Here is a 19057-nt window from a genome sequence, read left to right on the forward strand (position 1 = left end):
GGGCATTGCGGGGCCGCGCAGACGCACACTTAACTCACCGCCAGGTCAGGGAATACTGCGCAGGCGCAATTCTTTTGCCCGCGAAAGGGCGGAACTGGGAGGTGCCGCCGGCCGCTGTACGCATGCGGACGGCTACGTGTAGCGGGGGAGGAGGGGGGGGGCTGGTTTCTGAGCCAGCGCATGCGCTGAAGGCATTATGGAATCCGCGTTCCAAGAACCAGCGGGAGCTGGGCGGCGGCTCCCGGGGTCCGCAGCGGCCCCCCGCCGGGGCCGGGGCCGGGGCCGGGGCCGGGGCCGGGGCCGGGGCCGCAGCGCCGGGTCTCGCTACCCGGGGGCAGTGCCCGCCCCGCAGAGCCTTGCGGAGCCCCCATCCCTGGTTTCGGGGCGCGCTGTTGGCGGTGCGGGGGGCCGCGGGAGGGCGGCGCCCCCCGGCCCGTCCCGCGGGCAGCGTTTCGCGGTGCCCCGTGGGGGCGGCGTGGGCTGCGCCCGGGCAGCGCTGCCCGAGCGGGGCCGGCCGGGCCGGTGCGGGCGCTGCGGGGCGGCGCTCTGCGGCCGGGCTGCGCGCTGCGCCGGGGCGTGCGGTGGCGGTTCCGCAGGGAAATGCCCGGCTTCTCCCCGGCGGGTGGTGGGAACTTGGCTTCGGGGCCCCTGCCCGGAGCCGGGGAAAGGCGAATCGTTGTCTTCCTTGCATTTGGTTGAAAGCTCTCACGACGGTGAGCCTGGAATGCGAGCCAAAGGGCTCTGCTTCTTTTAGTACTGTTTTTTTCTTTTTTTTGGAGGAGGGGGAAATTCAAGAGACTAGAAGCAAAGTTTTTCTACCGAAATCAGAATTCCTTCTGTTTAAATCGCTCCGGCCTTCCTCTCACTCCCAAGCCAGGGAAGCTCTCGCTGTGGACAGCTGGTACCCCTGAACAGGCTCTGAAGTGAAGGTGGGGCATTCGCCCATCCCCCGCCCCTGGCAGGAGCGATGCTTGTGTGTTACCGCTGTGGTTTAACCCGGCAGGCAGCTGAACGCCGCAGAGCCGTTCACTCGCAGCCCCCCGCAGTGGGATGGCAGGAGACTGTCGAGGCAGGGGAAGTAAAATTCATGGGTTGAGATAAAGACAGTTTAATAGAACAGAAAAGTAAGCTAAAATAATCTGCGCTTCCTAGAAAGGTTGGACTAGATGATCCCTGAGGTCCCTTCCAACCTGTGATTCTGTGATAATGATAAAATAATATACAGAGTAAGTGATGCACGGTGCTGTTGCTCACCACTTGCTGACCGATGCCCAGCCAATTCCTGAGCAGCGGTCACTACTCCCCGGCCATCTTCCCCAGTTAATATACTGAGCATGATGACATATGGTATGGAATATCCCTTTGACCAGTTGGGGTCAGCTGTCCTGGGTGTGCCCCCTCACAGCTTCTCACTGGCAGGGCTGAAAAACCCTTGACTAGCATAAGCACTACCCAGCAACAACTAAAACATCGGTGCGTTATCAGCATTGTTCTTATACTAAATCCAAAACACGGCACTATAAAGGATACTAGGAAAAAAAAATTAACTCTATCCCAGCCAAAACCAGTGAAGTCATTTGAACTACATCATGGCATCAATCTTGTAGCCTGACTCTTTGGAGACCTTATCCCTTCTAACTGATGTGGTTGGTCCCCATGAGCGTCATCTTATCTGTCCTTGGGATACGAATACCCCCAAGGAACAACATGTGTGTATGTGGTAGGGAATGCACCCATCTGGGGGTTGGACAGAGGAGGTGCGTACACATTCCTGTCTTTGGTTTCAACTTGTGAAAACTGTTTCCCCTTTGAAGTCTATGCCTGTAAGTGGTAGAGCTGAGCTGGGATGTTTACAGGTGCCCCATTCTCTGATCATGCTTCCAGTGCCTCCTGAAGGAGCCTTGTCCTGTAGAAGAGACCTTCTACATTTCTGACATCAGCTTCTAGGAGCGCTAGGAGATGGGGTTAACAGCATGATTTTGATAGGCCACAGTCTGGGGGATTACCTGTCTTCCTTCCAGAGCTTCTGGTATCCTGATGTGTTGAAGTCTCACTGGTCATGGAGGAAATTGGGACCTGAGCATGCATATTCCCCCAGGGTTTTGCTGCAGTGCCCATAAGGGGACTGGGACCTTTTCTCCTTGGTCACTTGCCCATTTCTGTGGCATTTCTGGGAGTAATCATTTGCCTCTGTCCCCTCTCTCGTCCAGAACAGGAGCAAAGGTCTGTGTGTGAATGGGTTCCACAGCCATGTCCCTCCTTCCCCCAGATGCTAGCAACTGCTGCTCTTGTGGCAGTCCCCTGCATATTCACATCCGCTGAGAAGCATCAGAAACTGTAGGGTTTCCTCTTCACCTCACCAAACCCAGACAGCTCTGTGACACCATGTCCTCAGTGAAGATGGTGGCTGCAGTCCTGGGGCACACCAACAATTCTGGTAGTGCTCAGGATTGCTGGGACCGTGGGGGTTACTCTAATTCTTCATAATGCCAGAGGCAAAAACTCTTTCCATTTCATTTGGGTTTTCATGACATCATTTTCAAATCTGCCTCTTTGTCGTCTGATTCATCCTTTCTACTTTTCCACTAGATTGCAGCCTCCATGGTGTACATGAATTCCACCTAACTTGTAAAAATCTTGACACTTCCTGAACTATCTCTGCCACGAAGTGAGGTCCTCTATCTGAAGAGACCCTTCTGGTACCCCAAATCTTGGTATAATTTATTTTAACAAAATTTTTACCATCTCTTTCACTTATTGGTGTGACATGGGAAAGCTTCAGACCATCCTGAAAAAGTATCAACAATTACCAACAAATACCTATATCCATTACAGTTAGGTAATTCAGAAAAATCAATTTGCCAGTATTCCCCAGGTGTAAAACCTCTTTTCACGTCTCCAGGAGGGGGTCTTCTTTGGATCTTAGTATTATTTTTGACACAAATTTCACATCATTGTGTAACACTTCTAGCAATCTGTACCACATTGATTCCCACAGCATATCTCTATTGCTTCAATTAAAGCTTCAGTTCCCATATGTATATTCTTATAGGTTCACTCCATTAACTCCTTCATTAGGATATAGGTATGCAGAGATGCAACAGGGAAGGCAAGGCCCACTTAGAACTAAATCTGGTGAGGGATATCAAGGATAACAAGGGCTTCCTCAAATACATCAGCAGTAAAAGAAAGACTGGGGAAACTTTGGGCCTGCTGCTGAACGAATTAGGAGACCTGGTGATGCAGGATGCGGAGAAGGCAGAGTTACTGAATGCCACCTTTGCTTCAGTCTTTACTGCTAAGTCTGGCCCTCAGGCATCTCAGCCCCCAGAAGAGAGAGAGAAAGTCTGAAGAAAGGAAGGCTTCCCCTTGGTTGAGAAGGATTGGGTCAGAGATGGCTGAGGCAAGCTGGATCCTTGCAAATCCATGGGCCCCAATGGGATGCACCCATGAGTGCTGAGGGAGGTGGAGAATGTTCTTGCTAAGCCACTCTCCATCATCTTTGAAAGGTCGTGGAGGACAGGAGAGATGGCCGAGGATGGGAGGAAAGCAAATGTCACTCCATTCTTCAGAAAGGGCAAGAAGAAGGACCCAGGAAACTATAGGCCAATCAGCCTCACCTCCATCCCTGGAAAGGTGGTGGAGCAGTTCGTCCTGGAGGTCATCTCCAGGCATGTAGAGGACAAAAAGGTTATCAGAAGTAGTCAACATAGATTCACCAAGAGGAGATCATGCTTGACCAACCTGATAGCCTTCTATGATGGTGTGACTGGCTGGGTTGATGAAGGAGAGCAGTGGATGTCGTTTACCTCAACTCCAGCAGGGCTTTTGATGCTACTATGGGAGCCAGGTAAGCTTAGGCAATGTGGGTTAGATGAGTGGACAGAGAACTGGCTGAACGGCAGAGCTCAGAGGGTCATGATCAACAGGGCAGAGTCTGGTTTGAGGCCTGTAACTAGTGGTGTTCCCCAGGGGTCTGTGCTGGGTCCAGGCCTGTTCAATATATCCATCAGTGACCTGGACGATGGGACAGAGTGGAACCTCAGCAAGTTCGCTGATGATAGCAACCTGGGAGGAGCGGCTGATACACCAGAAGGCTGTGCTGCCATCCAGCGAGACCTGGAGAGGCTGGAGAGCTGGGCTGAGGGGAACCTGATGAAATTCAACAAGAGCAAGTACAATATCCTGTATCTGGGGAGGAACAACCCCACGCACCAGTACAGTTTGGGGGCTGAACTACTGGAAAGCAGCTCTGTTGAGAAGGCCCTGGGGGTGCTGGTGGACAACAAGCTGACCTGGGCCGGCAACGTGCTCTTGTGGCCAAGAAGGCCAATGGTATCCTGGCATGCGTTAAAAGGAGTGTGGCCAGCAGGTCGAGAGAGGTTATCCTCCCCCTCTACTCTGCCCTGGTGAGACCACATTTGGAGTACTGTGTCCAGTTTTGGGCTCCCCCGTTAAAGAAAGGCAGGGAACTGCTCAAGCAAGTCCCATGGAGAGCTGCCAAGATGATCAGGGGACTGGACAATCTCCCTTACAAGGAAAGGCTGAGAGACTTGGGTTTGTTTAGCTTGAAGAAGAAAAGCCTGAAGGGGGATCTTAGCAATGCTTATAATTACCTAAAGGGTGGGTGTCAAGAGGATGGGACTGGATTCCTTCCAGTGGTGCCCAATGACAGGCCAAGGGGCGATGGGCACAAGTTGGAACACGGGAAGTTCCAGCTAAACATGAGAAGTAACTCCTTTGCTGTGCAGGTGCCAGAGCAGGGGCACAGGCTGCCCAGAGAGGCTGTGGGGTCCCTTCCCTGGAGACATTCACCCCCCGCCTGGACGCGGCCCTGTGCCCCTGCTCTGGGGGTGCCTGCTCCAGCAGGGGTGGGACGGGGTGAGCTCCAGAGGGCCCTGCCAACCCCTGCCATTCTGTGATTTGTGGAGTTTCAATGCATTGTCCTGCTGGGGTTACCCACCATCCTTCAGCAGTCTTTATGCCTTTTAATAATTTGGCCAACTTATTTTCTTTTTCTGTATAATCAGAATAATTCTTTTTCTGTATAAAGATCTGTCGATCTTTAAAGTTTTTTTCTGGGGTCAAGGTCAAGCTACAGCTGTTGACAGAGCAATTCTCCTCACAGTCTTGTCTGCTTTTCTGTTTCCTCTAGTTACATCATTTTGCCCAGATTGACATGCTTTGCAGTGTAACACTGCTATTTCCATAGTTTTACTAACTTCCTCAAGTAATTTAATAATCTCTTCACTATATAAGATTCCCTTGTGAAGATAGCAATCCTCTTTCTTTCCAAATTGCACCATGAGCATTTTTAACTCCAAAAGCATATTTTGTGTCAGTATAGACATTAGCCTGCTTTCCTTCTGATAATTCCAGAGCTCATGTTAAAGCAATTAATTCAGCTTTCTGAGTAGTTGTATTTACTGGCAGCAGTTTTGCCTCTATTTCCTGTTCTAGAGTGACAATTGTGTATCCAGCCTTCTGTTCTCCCTTCACTATGAAGCTGCTTCCGTCAGTAAACAGCTCTCAGCTGGGATTCTGTAAAGGAGTTTCCTTCAGGTTTGAGCAACTGGAGTATAGTTTGTAAACAGTCATGTGCCAATTTTTCTTTTACATGTGAGGGTAATAATGATGCTGGATTCAGGGTACTGGACACTTTCATTGCTATATCTTCTTGTTGGGGCAGTACTGCTTGGTATTGTACCAGCCTGCTCGGGGATAACCAGCGGTGTCCTTTCTTTTCCAGTACTGCTGCTGCATAATTTGTACTTTCTTTTGTGACACCTTGTATCCCACTAACCCCAGAAAGTTTAATAAGCTGAAAGTTTTCTTCAACTGTGTCTGCTCCCAACAAGATATCATCTACATATTGTAACAAAGTAGTGGCGGTCTTCTTACCTTGCCATTGCTCCAGTCCAACATGGGCCTCCTTTTTTATGGGATATTGTTTTTGTCTTACCAGCTTTGCTCCCCGTTTCAATTCCACTCTTGCCAGTTCTGCCGATTTAGCTCTTCCAGGCTTTTTGCTTGCCCAGACAAAAGGGATTACTTCATTCATAATTTCAGAGGAGGCTTCAATTTGTTTCTCTTTATTTCCAGCACCTTGTGTCTCTAATAATTCCTGTAACATATATACTTGTGTTCCTAGGCATTATTTTGTGGAGTAAGCACTCAAATTTTGTTCCAATAAAAGGTTATTTGTGCTCCCAAATTATTCAATAAATCCCTTCCCATCAGAGGTATTTGGACATTCTGGCATATACAAAAATTCATGTGTAAGTATTTTATTCCCAATTTCACACTTGAAAAGGTTGAAAAAAGGATCTGACTTATCATTTTCTTCTGGCACCAATCACTGACATAGAGAATTTTCTTATGGGCACTTTACAACTATTTAGTACAGAATATATTGCCCCTGTATCAATTAGGAATTTAACTGCCTCATTCCCCAGCTTGACTGAAACCAGGGGTTTGTCTGAGGAATCTAATTTCTCAGTCCCTAGTCTCCATCAATCTGAATCTTCTGTACAAATTGTAAGTAAGTCTGCCTCTGGAATGGGTCCAATTGTCTCTTTGGGCATTCATTTTTCCAATGTCCCTTTTCCTTTCATACTGCATACTGACCTCTCCTCAAAGAGACAATATTTCCTCCTAGTCTTTGCCCCCTTCCATGCCCTTGCCCTCTTGGGAAACCCTTTCCCAGAGAGGAAGTGTGTGCTTGAGCAAAGGCAGCTGCTAGAATTGCAGTATTTTACATTCTATCCTTCAATTTATCCTTCTGTTTTTCCTTCCTTTCCAATTCTTCCCTATTATTGTATACCTTATATGCACTTTCTATTAACTGAGATAAAACCCAACAATTGCATATCCTCATCTTCATCTTCCATTTTCAAACATTTTCCCCAATACTACAAGCAGAACAACACCAAGACAATTCCCTTCTGTCCTCCATCATCATCAATACATTCAAATCATATATCAACAATTTACATTCTTTCAACATTCTTACCAACCACGCTTTCATGCACTCCAGTCATCACTGTGCAAACATGCACAGCACTTACAAAATACCTTTACCCATTTGTTGTGGTGTAGCCTCAGCCGGCAGCTCAGCCCCACACAGCCGCTTTCTCACTCCCCCACTGGCGGGGTGGGGGAGAGAAGTAGAAGAGTAAAAGTGAGAAAGCTCACAGGTTGAGACAAGAACAGCTTGATAATTAAAATAAAACAACAACAACAATAATAATGCAATGAAAAGGAAAAATAACAAGAGAGAGGCAAAACCCAGGGTGGGAGGAAGGGGAAATGAGCACCTACCAGTCCCTGAGCTGCAACTGCCTCCCCAGCTTAATATACTGGTCATGACATCACATGGTATGGAATATCCCATTGGCCAGTTTGGGTCAGCTGCTTTGGCTGTGGCCCCACCCTTCCTGGCCTCTTGCCCATGTAGCAGAGCACGGGAAGCTGGAAAGGTCCCCAACTTCTATAGGTGCTACTTAGCGACACTGAGCTGCTACTTAACAACTGAAGCAGCAATGTGCCATCAGCACTATACCAGCTACAGTGAAGAGAATTAACTATCCCAGCCAAAACCAGCACACCACTGTTACCCCATGCAATGTCTCTTCATCATGCGTGGCACCTTTGAGTCACTTACCTGCTCTGGATAGGGAGATTACTCATGGAGTCCTCCAAACAACAGGTTGGTGCATGCTTGGAGTCCGAAGAGCAGCTTCTCCCTACCAGCAGCTGGCAAGACAATCCAGGTAAGGCTTCACAGCAGTCCCATCTGGGTTGCCAGGAAACCATTTTCCAAAAGAGCAGATCCGTCACCTGGTGTGCAGTGGGTCAATAATCACACACTCAGGAGAGACACTGCGTGTTTATTTCAGGGTTGTGCAGCCCTGGGCGCTCGGTGGTTTTCCACAAATCAAGCACACCGCGTCAAAATCACAGTAAGTATTTATACTGTTAAATGTGTTAGTAACACATAATATTCATGCCCCCCAGCTAGTCATTGGCTAGTTTCTTTCTTACTTCATCTTAAACGTACAGGTCCTTTTGAATTTAATATGCAAATGAGGAACCATACATAAAACATCCTGATTAGTTGCTCTCCTTAAGGTGATGCCCCAGGATGTCCTTGGTTAACAATACTGGCTTCATCTGAGGAGGGAGTTTTCCCTTTAATCAGTCTCTCCATCCTTCTCCAAGGATTCTGAATGTCTGTTCTTCTAATTAAATATAGTTTAGTGTCCTTTAGTTTTAACATATACAAAGAACATCTTGACCTAATACAATGTTAGCTAAGTTTCTTCAACACAAATGTTTATCCTGAGTGCTTGAGGCTTATTATCTAATATACTTTTAATTTGTCATAACAGAGTCAATGATTTAGCAGCTGAAGAAAACCCCAAACCACACACACAACTGATTCTGTTTTTCACAAGACCTTTGAGAAGGCAGCAGTGGTCATTACTCTACCTAAAAACCTAGAATGAATGCTCAACGATTATTTGTTGCATGAGATTTCATTTTGGACTGGCAAGTGGAAGTTCTTAAGCTCTTGCTAACCCAATGCTATCCAAAACCGATGTCTTTTGCTCCAGCCATGCTAACTTGAACACATCTGAAGCTTTTTACTTGTGCTGATCCTTTCCCCAGTGTAGAAGTGAAATAGCTGACACCTCATAGGCAGAGGTTTGCAGACTTCTCTAGTTAGAAGTCTGTAGCGTGACTTGATAGCCTCACTGACTCAGCATGACCCAACTGTTGAAGGAATGAGTTGATTGTAAAAGGATGGACTGTCTAGATACTCCTTATCTGAAGTAATCCACTCTGTGGATTTACCATCACACTGTGATTTACCATGTCCTGCTTATCTGACAGGGCTCGGTGAAGAATGAGTCGTATAACCCAAAGGTGTATAAACTCTGTAACTGCCCCATTTGGGCAGAGTTCACATCAGCAGAGTGTCACTGCTGCTCTCTGCTCTCCCCTAGGGTTGTAGTGATATACTGCTACTGTCCTGACCTGATCTCAGTTGCATCCTGGTTATTCTGTGACACTAAGCGAAGTGGAAGTTGCACATCTTGTAGAGGCACTGTTTAGTGTTGTGCTAAAATCTGGGGGAAGTTTGGATTGTAGAGGCAGCATGTGAAAGAACCATGGTTTACAGTTAAATGTATAATTTCCTCCATCTCTCTCTGTCAGGTCGGGTCAGCTGTAGGGCCATTCTCTTTTCCTTAAGTGCATTTTCTCCTGGAGTTATGCTAGCCTTAGACCTCTCTGTCCTCCTGCTAATACCAATATGTTTCCTTTACTGAATTTTTGTCACTAACTTGTCATCCGTGCTGGGAGCATGAGGAAATACATGCAACTCATACAGGTCTTCATCTGCAGGCAACAACAACAGACACTTGACTGCGGTGGTAGCCTGTCTCGTTTTAGAATTCTGCTGTGGGGTGGCAGTCACCTCACCATGCGTATATGTCACATGAATATCACCCTCTTGCCTTGATCACAAGTTGAATAGCTGAGTGTAATGAGACATGGTCAGCAGGACAATGTAAATAAGAACTGTGTGTGATGAGCCTTTGCAGATGCCACCAGTCAACAAGTGGCAGGAGAACAGTACCTAAAACTGCTGGAAAGGTATACCATGATATCTCTGGGGACTGACTGGATTGATACCTTGTGCTGACATTTGTCTGAAAAAGCCCTGGTAATAGAGATATGAGGGGAACACTGGTATGCAGAAACTGTAGACACAGAAGATGTGAGGTGGAAAGGTTACATGCTGGTGCCAAGATGTTACTATCCCCTCAAGAGCAAGAGGTAAGAGCAGTGGTCACAACAGCACAGCCCTTCCAGAGTTCATAGTCCCAGTATGCCTTAGGCTTATGGATACGAGGCATCTGTGATATGACTAATGCACTTTCAGTGAGCCACAACGCCAGCAGTAGACGCAACTCCAAGAAGTGACAAATACCTATAAAGTTTGAGTTATATATTGAAACTCCCCAGCTGGTGTTTGCATGGAAGAAACAGACAACTAATTTACAATGAGTACAATGTGAATAAAGCAAGCTGCCTTCATAAGGGTTAAGATTACTAGGTCCTGACGGCCATTGATTAGCTTGCAGCCTACTCGTTTATGGTCATCATTCCTATCATAGAATGGTTTGGGTTGGAAGGGACCTTTAGAGGCCATCTAGTCCAACCCCCCTGCAGTGAGCAGGGACATCTTCGACTAGGTCAGGTTGCTCAGAGCCCCAGTCCTCCCCAGAGAACTCCCCAGAGTTTTTAATCATAATTTTTGTGTATGGAGTGTATACATCTGTGAAAACTTAAGCTATTTGCCCACTAATGATGTATATTGCAAGTGAAAATATAATTGCCTGTATTTGCCAGATGACATAAGACAAAGGGGCAAAATAAAGTGGGATTAGCACAACCTTACTTTGATCAAGAGTTGAGTAAGAGAGTAGTAAGCCATGACAGACAGGACAGTGCAGACGAGCTGAGTGTGATAAGACCTGGTACAGACTATGGATTAACAAGTGGCAGAATAATACCTGAACCTGCTGGAAAGACATATCACAATATCATCTTGGATGGTTCCCACTCTTACATAAGAACTTCCTCATTATGAAACATCCACAGAATCACAGAATCACAGAATCCCAGGTTGGAAGGGACCTCAGGGATCATCTAGTCCAACCTTTCTGGGAAGAGCACAGTTTAAACAAGATGGCCCAGCACCATGTCCAGACAACTCTTGAAGGTGTCCAACGTGGCCGAGTCAACCCCTTCCCTGGGGAGATTATTCCAATAGTGACTGTCCTCACTGTGAAAAATTTCCCTCTGGTGTCCAATCGGAATCTCCCCAAGAGCAACTTGTGTCCATCCCCCCGTGTCCTGTCCGTGTGACTCTGTGTAAAAAGGGAGTCTCCATCTTCTTTGCAGCTGCCCCTTAAGTACTGGTACACGGGGATGAGATCCCCTCTGAGCCTCCTTTTCTCAAGGCTGAACAAACCCAGCTCTCCCAGCCCATCCTCATACGGCAGCTTCCCAGTCCTCTGATCATCTTGGTGGCCCTTCTGTGGATCCCTTCCAGCCTGTCCACGTCCTTTTTGTACAGCGGGGACCAGAACTGTACACAGTGCTCCAGGTGTGGCCTGACAAGCGCTGAGGAAAGTGGGATAATGACTTCTTTCTCTCTGCTGGCGATGCCCTTTTTGATGCAGCCCAGCATCCTGTTGGCCTTCTTGGCCGCAGCAGCCACTGTTCCCTCATGTTGAGGCTCCCGTCCACCAGGACCCCCAGGTCCCTTTCCACAGAGCTGCTCTCCAGCCAGGTGGATCCCAGTCTGTGCTGCACTCCCGGATTATGTTTTCCCAGGTGCATGACCTTTTCCTTGTTGTACTTCATAAGGTTCTTGCTGGCCCACTCCTCCAGCCTATCCAGATCTCCCTGCAGAGCAGCTCTCCCTTCTGGAGTGTCTACTGCCCCACTCAACTTGGTGTCATCAGCAAACTTCATCAGGCTACACTGGATGCCGTTATCCAGATCACTTATAAAGATGTTGAATAACATTGGGCCCAATATTGATCCTTGGGGGACTCCACTAGTGACAGGTTGCCAGTGTGAGAAAGAGCTATTTACCACCCCCCTTTGGGTGCGGCCTGTCAGCCAGTTCCCCACCCACTGCACAGACCACTTGTCTAGGCCGTAACACATCAGTTTCTCCAGGAGGAGACTGTGGGGGACCGTATCAAAGGCCTTGGAGAAGTCCAGGTAGACAGTGTCCAGCCTCCCGCCCCATGTCAGCCAGGCAAGTCACTTTGTCATAGAAGGCCACCAGGTTTGTCAAGCACAATCTGCCCTTAGTGAAGCCATGTTGGCTTTTCCCAATCACGTGCTTCATTTGACTTGTGATGGCCCTCAGGAGGATTTGTTCCATAACTTTCCCAGGGATTGAAGTAAGGCTGATGGGCCTATAGTTACCCGGATCCTCCCTCAAGACTTACTTGTAGTTAGGGGTAACATTTGCCTTCCTCCAGTCCTCTGGGACATCCTATGCTGTTGATTTATTAGTAGTTCCAGGAACGTCATCAAAATAGAGAAAAACATTTTAGAAATAAACAGATGGCCTATAGAGTGATCCTCCTTCCTCCTGTACTAAATGGTTAATAATTTGTTTATTTCTTCTTCATGTGTGGTGAAGGATTTCAATCCAACTTATGAATTGCTTCCCTCAGGAAGAGGGCAAGTATTAACAGTCAAAGTAAAGTTTTGATTCCTGCAGAGCTGAGATTTGCAGTAATGTCTGTTTGTCCTTTTCTCCTCTCCACAGCTACAGAATAGGCTGATTGAGGTGAGTGAGTCCTAATTTAAGGAAGGATCTGGGATAATCCTCACTGACTTAGAAATTGACTTGGCTTTCAAGTTCTTACAAGGGTGTGTTTCCTCTGCTAGCTTTAGGCCTTTGCTTTAGAAATCCATGTTAGTCACTTTATTCCTAATAGTGAACAGAGAAAGATGGATGATGCCAAAGGGTGGTTTAATAGTCTAGTTCCTGTCTGATGTTGGTGCTTTGAACTTAGCTCCTGGTAGTAACCACAGTAGCTAGGGAGCTAGCTATTACTTAGTTCATGTACTAAGTGAGGTGGAGCGGGCTCCCTTCAGTTGTCCTGCATGTGGGATGGGATAACCCCATCACCAGGTGTAGGCTGGAAGCTGCCTGGCTGTGGAGCCACTCTGCAGACAGACCTGTGGGCTCCTGGTGTGACATGCCAAACACATCAGCAGTGTGCCCCTGTGACAGTGAAGGTTCACTGCATACTGGGCTACGTTCACAGGATTATAGCCAGCCGTTCAAGATAGGTGCTAATTTCTTGTTGCTTGGCACTTGTGAGGCTGCATCTGGAGAACTTCGTACAGTATATCTCCCCTTGCCCCCAGTAAAAAAACCCAAAGATGTTATAAAAATGTTTTGAGTTCAATGGAGGACAAGCAAGTTGATCAGAGAACTGAGGCACATAACCCATGAAGAGAAGCAGAGGGAGAAGACAAAGTTCAGCGGAGGGATCTAGCTGTACTGCCCACTGTCTGAAAGGGATTTATAGAGAAGTCAGAGCCAGACCTCTCAGAAGTGCACAATGAAAGGATAAGAGGTGTGGGTCATGGCTTGAACAAGTAAATCTCCACTGGACACAAGGAAATACCTTTTCATAAAGAAAATGGTGAAGCACAAGGCGGTGCCCAAGGAAGTTGTGGGATCCCCATGCATGGAGATATCCACACTTACCTAGAGAAGGTCATGAGCAACCTTGTCCAGCTTTGAAGTTAGCCTTTCTTTTAGCAAGGGATTGGACCCTCAGAGGTCATTTCCAAGCTCATTCTCTCTATGGTTTGATAATATTCTTGCCATTCTTCAAACTTTCACAAACATTTTCCCAGAAGGTTTTTGGCAGATTTCAATACCTAATTGGTCCTGAGGTTTGACTCAGTGAAGAAGTACAAGAATGTGATATGCTACCACTATTATAAAAAGGAGCTGGAAAGAGAGGACATTTATTTGCCAAAGATCAGATGTCAAACTAAATGAAGGAGAAACATCAGACTCAGAATCTTTTTTGAAAAATCCTGGATTGTTGTGGATATACTGGTAACTATTTGGACCATTTCTTAGAGATTAGGTGTGATGTTTTGTAGACAACAAAAGATGAAAGGCACAATGGCTTGGAAAACTGAACTTGTAGTCTGCAAAATAAGAAAAAGCTTTTAGTTGTTACTGGACACTCATCTTCCGGATAATATCTGTCCACCTGTGGTATTAAAAAATATGTTCTCTATTTTATATGTTTTGTGAGAGGGAAGGTGTTTTTTTGAGAAACAACTATGAGATGATGATAATAAAACGCTGTGTTTTGCTGGAAAAAGGGCACTAAAGGGGAAAGATTTGATGGGAATAGTGTGATAAGAAGGGTTGTAGCATCCTACCTTGTATCTACCCTTTTACTGAGCATTTTTTAAAGAGCTTTTGAAGAAGGAAAGTTGAGTGGCATGTTTGGCATGGGCTATGAGCTACCTAAGATGTACTTGCTTTCCCTGGAAACTCATTGTGTTGGTGTTTATTTCAATCATTCAGAAATACCTGAAATGAGTCTGAAATAAGTCTAAACCAGATTCAAGGATCCAGACACAATAGATAAAACCTGGGAGATCTGAATGTAAAACAAGATGTGTGTCTCTTTTTAGGGCAAGGAGGGCTGGTGTCTGGGAGAAAAATGAGGGAGAATGCAGTTGAAAAGCCATAGATGGGATCTTGCAAGCCTGCATGAAAATAATTTGATTGAAGGACGTCAGCCAGAGTTTTCAGGTTCCACTTCACTTCCACAAGGTAATGGCAACCACAGTGGTGACTATGTTAGTATAGTACAGTAGTGTAGACACAGTGCAGTGGAGGTGTATACATGTCTGAGTTTGGGGTAGGATGTTGTAAGGTGAAGGAATACCTGGAGACAGGTGCTCTGAAGAAGAAAGAACGACCAACAGCATCCGAATTGATCCACTGGAGCTGTAGAGCTGAGGGTAAATGAAAAGTAAACAGAAATTTTCCCCATACTTTTTCTCCTTCCCCCTTTTATAGTCTTGCTTGGTGTAGCATCCATTCTTTTCTCTTTGCATTTTGCCTTCCCTCAGTGGTAACCAGCCATCCTTCTCTTTGTAGCATTGCTATCTTTCTGTCTGGTCTTTCCCTGTAAAGTCTCTATCTCTCTCTGTCATTTTCTTTTTATCTCCTTTTAACTGCAGTAAGTTTCTGTTTCCAATACTAATGCAACCAGTCTATCCACCAACTAGTCTAATCTGCTTCAGTGTCAGTGTGAGTGCATTCCTCTGCAGTACTGCTTTTAAATTAATTTCAACTACAAGGTCTTTGGACACTTAGTCAAAGTACTCACTGTGTGCATTTGGCTTTTTTTCTGTATTTGATGGAGGGTGAACATTGTCAAACCATTCAGAGATTCATTTGTCCTAGGGTCTGTAACAGTTTCTGCATGTGCACCTCTCTCAACTATACTCAGAAGGAATGGTATGAATAATTTTAACTGGAGTAAGGACTCAATGTTCCAAGTGGAGCTTGGGACTCTATTTACGTGAATAAGATTGTTAATATGTGGTTACTGTGGCTGCTCCAGTCTCTTAGAAGGGTCCATTGCCCTTTAAAGTTAGCAAAGCCAAATTGACTTGTGCTCTGTTGTTTTCCACTAGTTCTCAAAATGGGCCTTTTTTTCTTTTTCTGCTAGCAATGAAATCTCAATGAACCACACAACAGTAGCAGAATTTGTCCTCTTGGGGCTGACCAACAGCCGCCATTTGGAGATCATCCTCTTTCTGTTCCTTGTGATTGCCTACTTCTTGATCCTGCTTGGAAACATTACTGTCATCAGCATTACTCTTATGAATCATTTCCTTCAGACCCCAATGTACTACTTCCTCAGAAATTTTGCCCTTTTGGAAATCACTTTCACCTCCACCTTCATTCCCAGCACCCTCTACAGCCTTGTGACAGAGAGGAAGATGATTTCCCTGCCTGGCTGTTTCCTTCAGATGCTGCTTTTCTTTTACTTGGGTACCTGCACATTTTTCCATGTGGCAACAATGTCCTTTGATCGATACGTTGCCATTTGCTGCCCTTTGCATTACACAACAGTTATGAACAACAGATTTTGCCTCCAGCTGGTTCTGGCTTGCTGGGCAGTGAGTTTTCTCTTGATGTTTCCTCCCACCATTATGATTGTCCAGTTGCCATTCTGTGGTCCCAATGTCATGAACCACTTTTACTGTGATACTTCCCTGTTGTTGCAGCTGTCCTGCACAGACACAGGGTTCATTGAAGGACTGATGCTTATTATACTAATTATCATCATACCTGGGACCTTAATAGTAACTGCTGTTTCTTATGGCTGCATTGTTATCACCATCTTGCATATACCATCTTCCACAGGTAGGAAGAAGGCATTTTCCACTTGCTCAGCTCACCTCATGGTGGTGATTATTTTTTACAGCACATGTATTTACAGGTATATCCGCCCAGCACAGCGAGGTGGGAAGGACTCTGACAAAGTTCTTTCTTTCTTCTTCTCAGTGGTGACTCAGATGCTTAACCCATACATCTACTCACTCAGGAACAATCAAGTCAAACAAGCCTTAAAGGAGAGCATATTGAAGGCATTTTCTAGCTCCCTAAGGCAGTAGTGAATGATCGAGTAGCTCATCCAAGTGACTGAATTGTTTCTCCAATGCACCATCAGCATTGTGTAACCGTGAATAAAAGATGCTGATTTTAAATGGTTTATGCTTTCTACATGTTATGTTGTTCCTTCTTCTGTTAGCAACCAAAATATGCCAATGCAGAAAGGGTCTTCTAGTCCTCCAGTACCTAGACTCAGCTTTGCCTGTGTATTTTTCCCCCTTGCTGTGGTGGGTTAACCTTGGCTAACAACCAAATTCCCACCCAGCTGCTCATTCACACCTTCTACCCTGTAGTGGGCCAGACCAGAGGCAGAAAACAGGAAAAACAGAAGCAAGAAAACTTATGGGTTGAGGTAGAGACAGAGAGATGGCTTAACAATTGCTGCTGGGAGCAAACCAGATTGGATTTGGGAAAATTAATTTAATTTATTGCCAATTAGTTTTAGTTTGTGAGAAACAAAGTAAAATACTAAACCAACACCTTTACTTCCCCCTTTCCCATGTCAGTTTTATTCGTTCATTCTGGACTCCTCTACTGCTGTCCTAAGCAGTGCAGGGTGGGTGGGGAGGGTTATGGTCAATCCATAGTGGTTTCCCTCTGCTGCTCCTTTCCTCTTGCACTTTTCCTCTCCTCCAGCATGGGTTTTCCACAGGCTGCAGTGGGTATCTGCTCACCATGGAGTATTTCCTCCTTCTTCTCTGATCTTGCTGTTCCCTCTGTTGTTTCTCACTTTTTTTGTTCTCTCCTCCTCTCTCTGTAGCTGGCAATTTCTGCCCTTTCTTAAAGATGTTTTTCCAGAGGTGCCACCACCTTCACTTATGGGCTCAGCTTTGGCCTGTGGTGAGTCCATTTTGGAGCCAGCTGGAAGTGGCTGTGTCCAGCATAGAACAGCCCCTTGCCTCTTCTCACAGAGGCCACACCTGCAGGCCCCTTGTTACCAAAATCTTGTCATGTACACATGTGGTGGGTTAACCTTGTCTGGCTGCCAGACACCCACCAAGCAGCTCTCTCACCACCCCTCCTCAACAGGACAGGGAGAGAAAATAAGATGAAAAAGCTCGTGGACTGAGATAAAGTCAGGGAGATCACATACCAATTGCCATCACAGGTAATGGCTGAACAGGAACTCCTCATGGAGCTCAAGAGGAAAAAGAAATCTCTGGAAGCAAGGTCAGGCTTCAGAGGAAGATTACAGAGCTATGATTTGTATATGCAGGGAGAAGACATGAAAGGCCAAAGCTCAGTTAGAGTTGAAACTGGCCAGTGTTGTGGCTGACAACAAGGAGGACTTTTTAAAGTACATCAGTAGCAAAAGGAGGTCTAAAGAAAACATTGAACTGATACTTGTTGAAGATGATCACCTAACAGGGATGAAGATAAAGCAGAGGCATAGAGTGATAGAACTATTTAGGTGGGAAAAGACCCTTGACATCATTGAGCTCAACCCTAAACCGAAGACTACCAAGGGAAACTAAACCATGTCTCTAAGCGCCACATCTCCATGTCTTTTAAACACCTCCAGGGATGGTGACTCCACTACCTCTTTGGGCAGCCTGCTCTAATGCTTGACAACCATTTTGGAGAAGAAATTTTTCCTAATATCGAGTCTAAATGTCCCCTGATGCAACTTAGGCCATTTTTTCCTAACTCTTGTTACCTGGGAGAAGAGAGGGACACCCACCTTGCTACAAACTCCTTTCATGTAGTGGTAAAGAGCGATAAGGTCTCAGCCTCCTCTTCTCCAGACAAAACAACCCCAGCTCCCTCAGCCGCTCCCCATCAGACTTGTTCGCTAGACCCTTCACCAGCTTCATTACTCTTCTTTGGATGTGCTCCAGCACCTCAAGGCCCTTCTTGTCCCGAGGGGCCCAAACCTGAGCCCAGCATTCGAGGTGGGGCCTCCCCAGGGCCGAGCACAGGGGCCCCATCCCTGCCCGGCTCCTGCTGGCCACACCAGTGCTGACACAAGCCCAGGTGCTGGTGGCCTCCTTGGCCACCCGGGCACTGCTGGCTCATGCCCAGCCGGCTGTCAGCCAGCACCCCCAGGGCCTTCTCCGCCGGGCACTTTCCGGCCCCTCTGCCCCAGGTCTGTAGCATATGGAAGGTAACCTTGCCACGAAAGATGAGGAGAAGGCTGAGGTACTTAATGCTTTCTTTGCCTCAGTCTTTAATAGTCAGACTGGTCATCCTCGGGGCTGTCAGGCCCCTGTGCTGGGAGATGGGGATAGTATGCAGAATGAAGTCCCAGTTGTTGAAGAGGTGGCAGTCACTGACCAGCTCCTTCACCTGGATGTTCACAAGTCCATGGGGCTGGATGGGATCCACCCGAGGATACTGAGGGAGCTGGCAGAGGAGCTCGCCAAGCCACTGTCCATCACTTATCAGCAGTCCTGGTCAACCGGGGAGGTCCCAGATGACTGGAAACTAGCGAATGTGACGCCTCTCTACAAGAAGGGTCGGAAGGAGGATCCAGGGAACTACAGGCCTGTCAGCCTGACCTTGGTGCTGGGACAGGTCATGGAGCAGATCATCTTGAATGCCATTACGCAGCACATGCGGGACACCCAGGGGATCAGGCTCAGCCAGCATGGGTTTATGAAAGGGAGGTCCTGCCTCACTAACCTGGTCTCCTTCTATGATAAGGTGACCCGCTTAGTGGATGAGGGGAAGGCTGTGGACGTTGTCTACCTGGACTTTAGTAAGGCCTTTGACACTGTCTCCCACAGCATTCTCCTGGAGAAGCTGGCTGCTCATGGCTTGGACAGGTGCACTCTGCGCTGGGTTAAA

The 19057-nt window shown here is 46.8% G+C and overlaps 1 protein-coding gene across 1 annotated transcript; it reads left to right on the plus strand.

Annotated features, from left to right (window-relative positions):
- The first annotated feature begins 10338 nt into the window (after positions 1-10338).
- LOC104045968 (olfactory receptor 6E1-like) lies at positions 10339-16794 on the plus strand. The gene is made up of 3 exons (XM_064473268.1): positions 10339-11365; positions 11443-12385; positions 14272-16794. The coding sequence occupies exon 3, from the start codon at positions 15334-15336 to the stop codon at positions 16270-16272; it is 939 nt and encodes a 312-aa protein (XP_064329338.1). The 5' UTR covers positions 10339-11365; positions 11443-12385; positions 14272-15333; the 3' UTR covers positions 16273-16794.
- The last annotated feature ends 2263 nt before the right edge of the window (positions 16795-19057 follow it).

The sequence above is a fragment of the Phalacrocorax carbo genome, chromosome 25, assembly GCF_963921805.1.
Source record: "Phalacrocorax carbo chromosome 25, bPhaCar2.1, whole genome shotgun sequence".
NCBI classification, from domain to species: domain Eukaryota; kingdom Metazoa; phylum Chordata; class Aves; order Suliformes; family Phalacrocoracidae; genus Phalacrocorax; species Phalacrocorax carbo.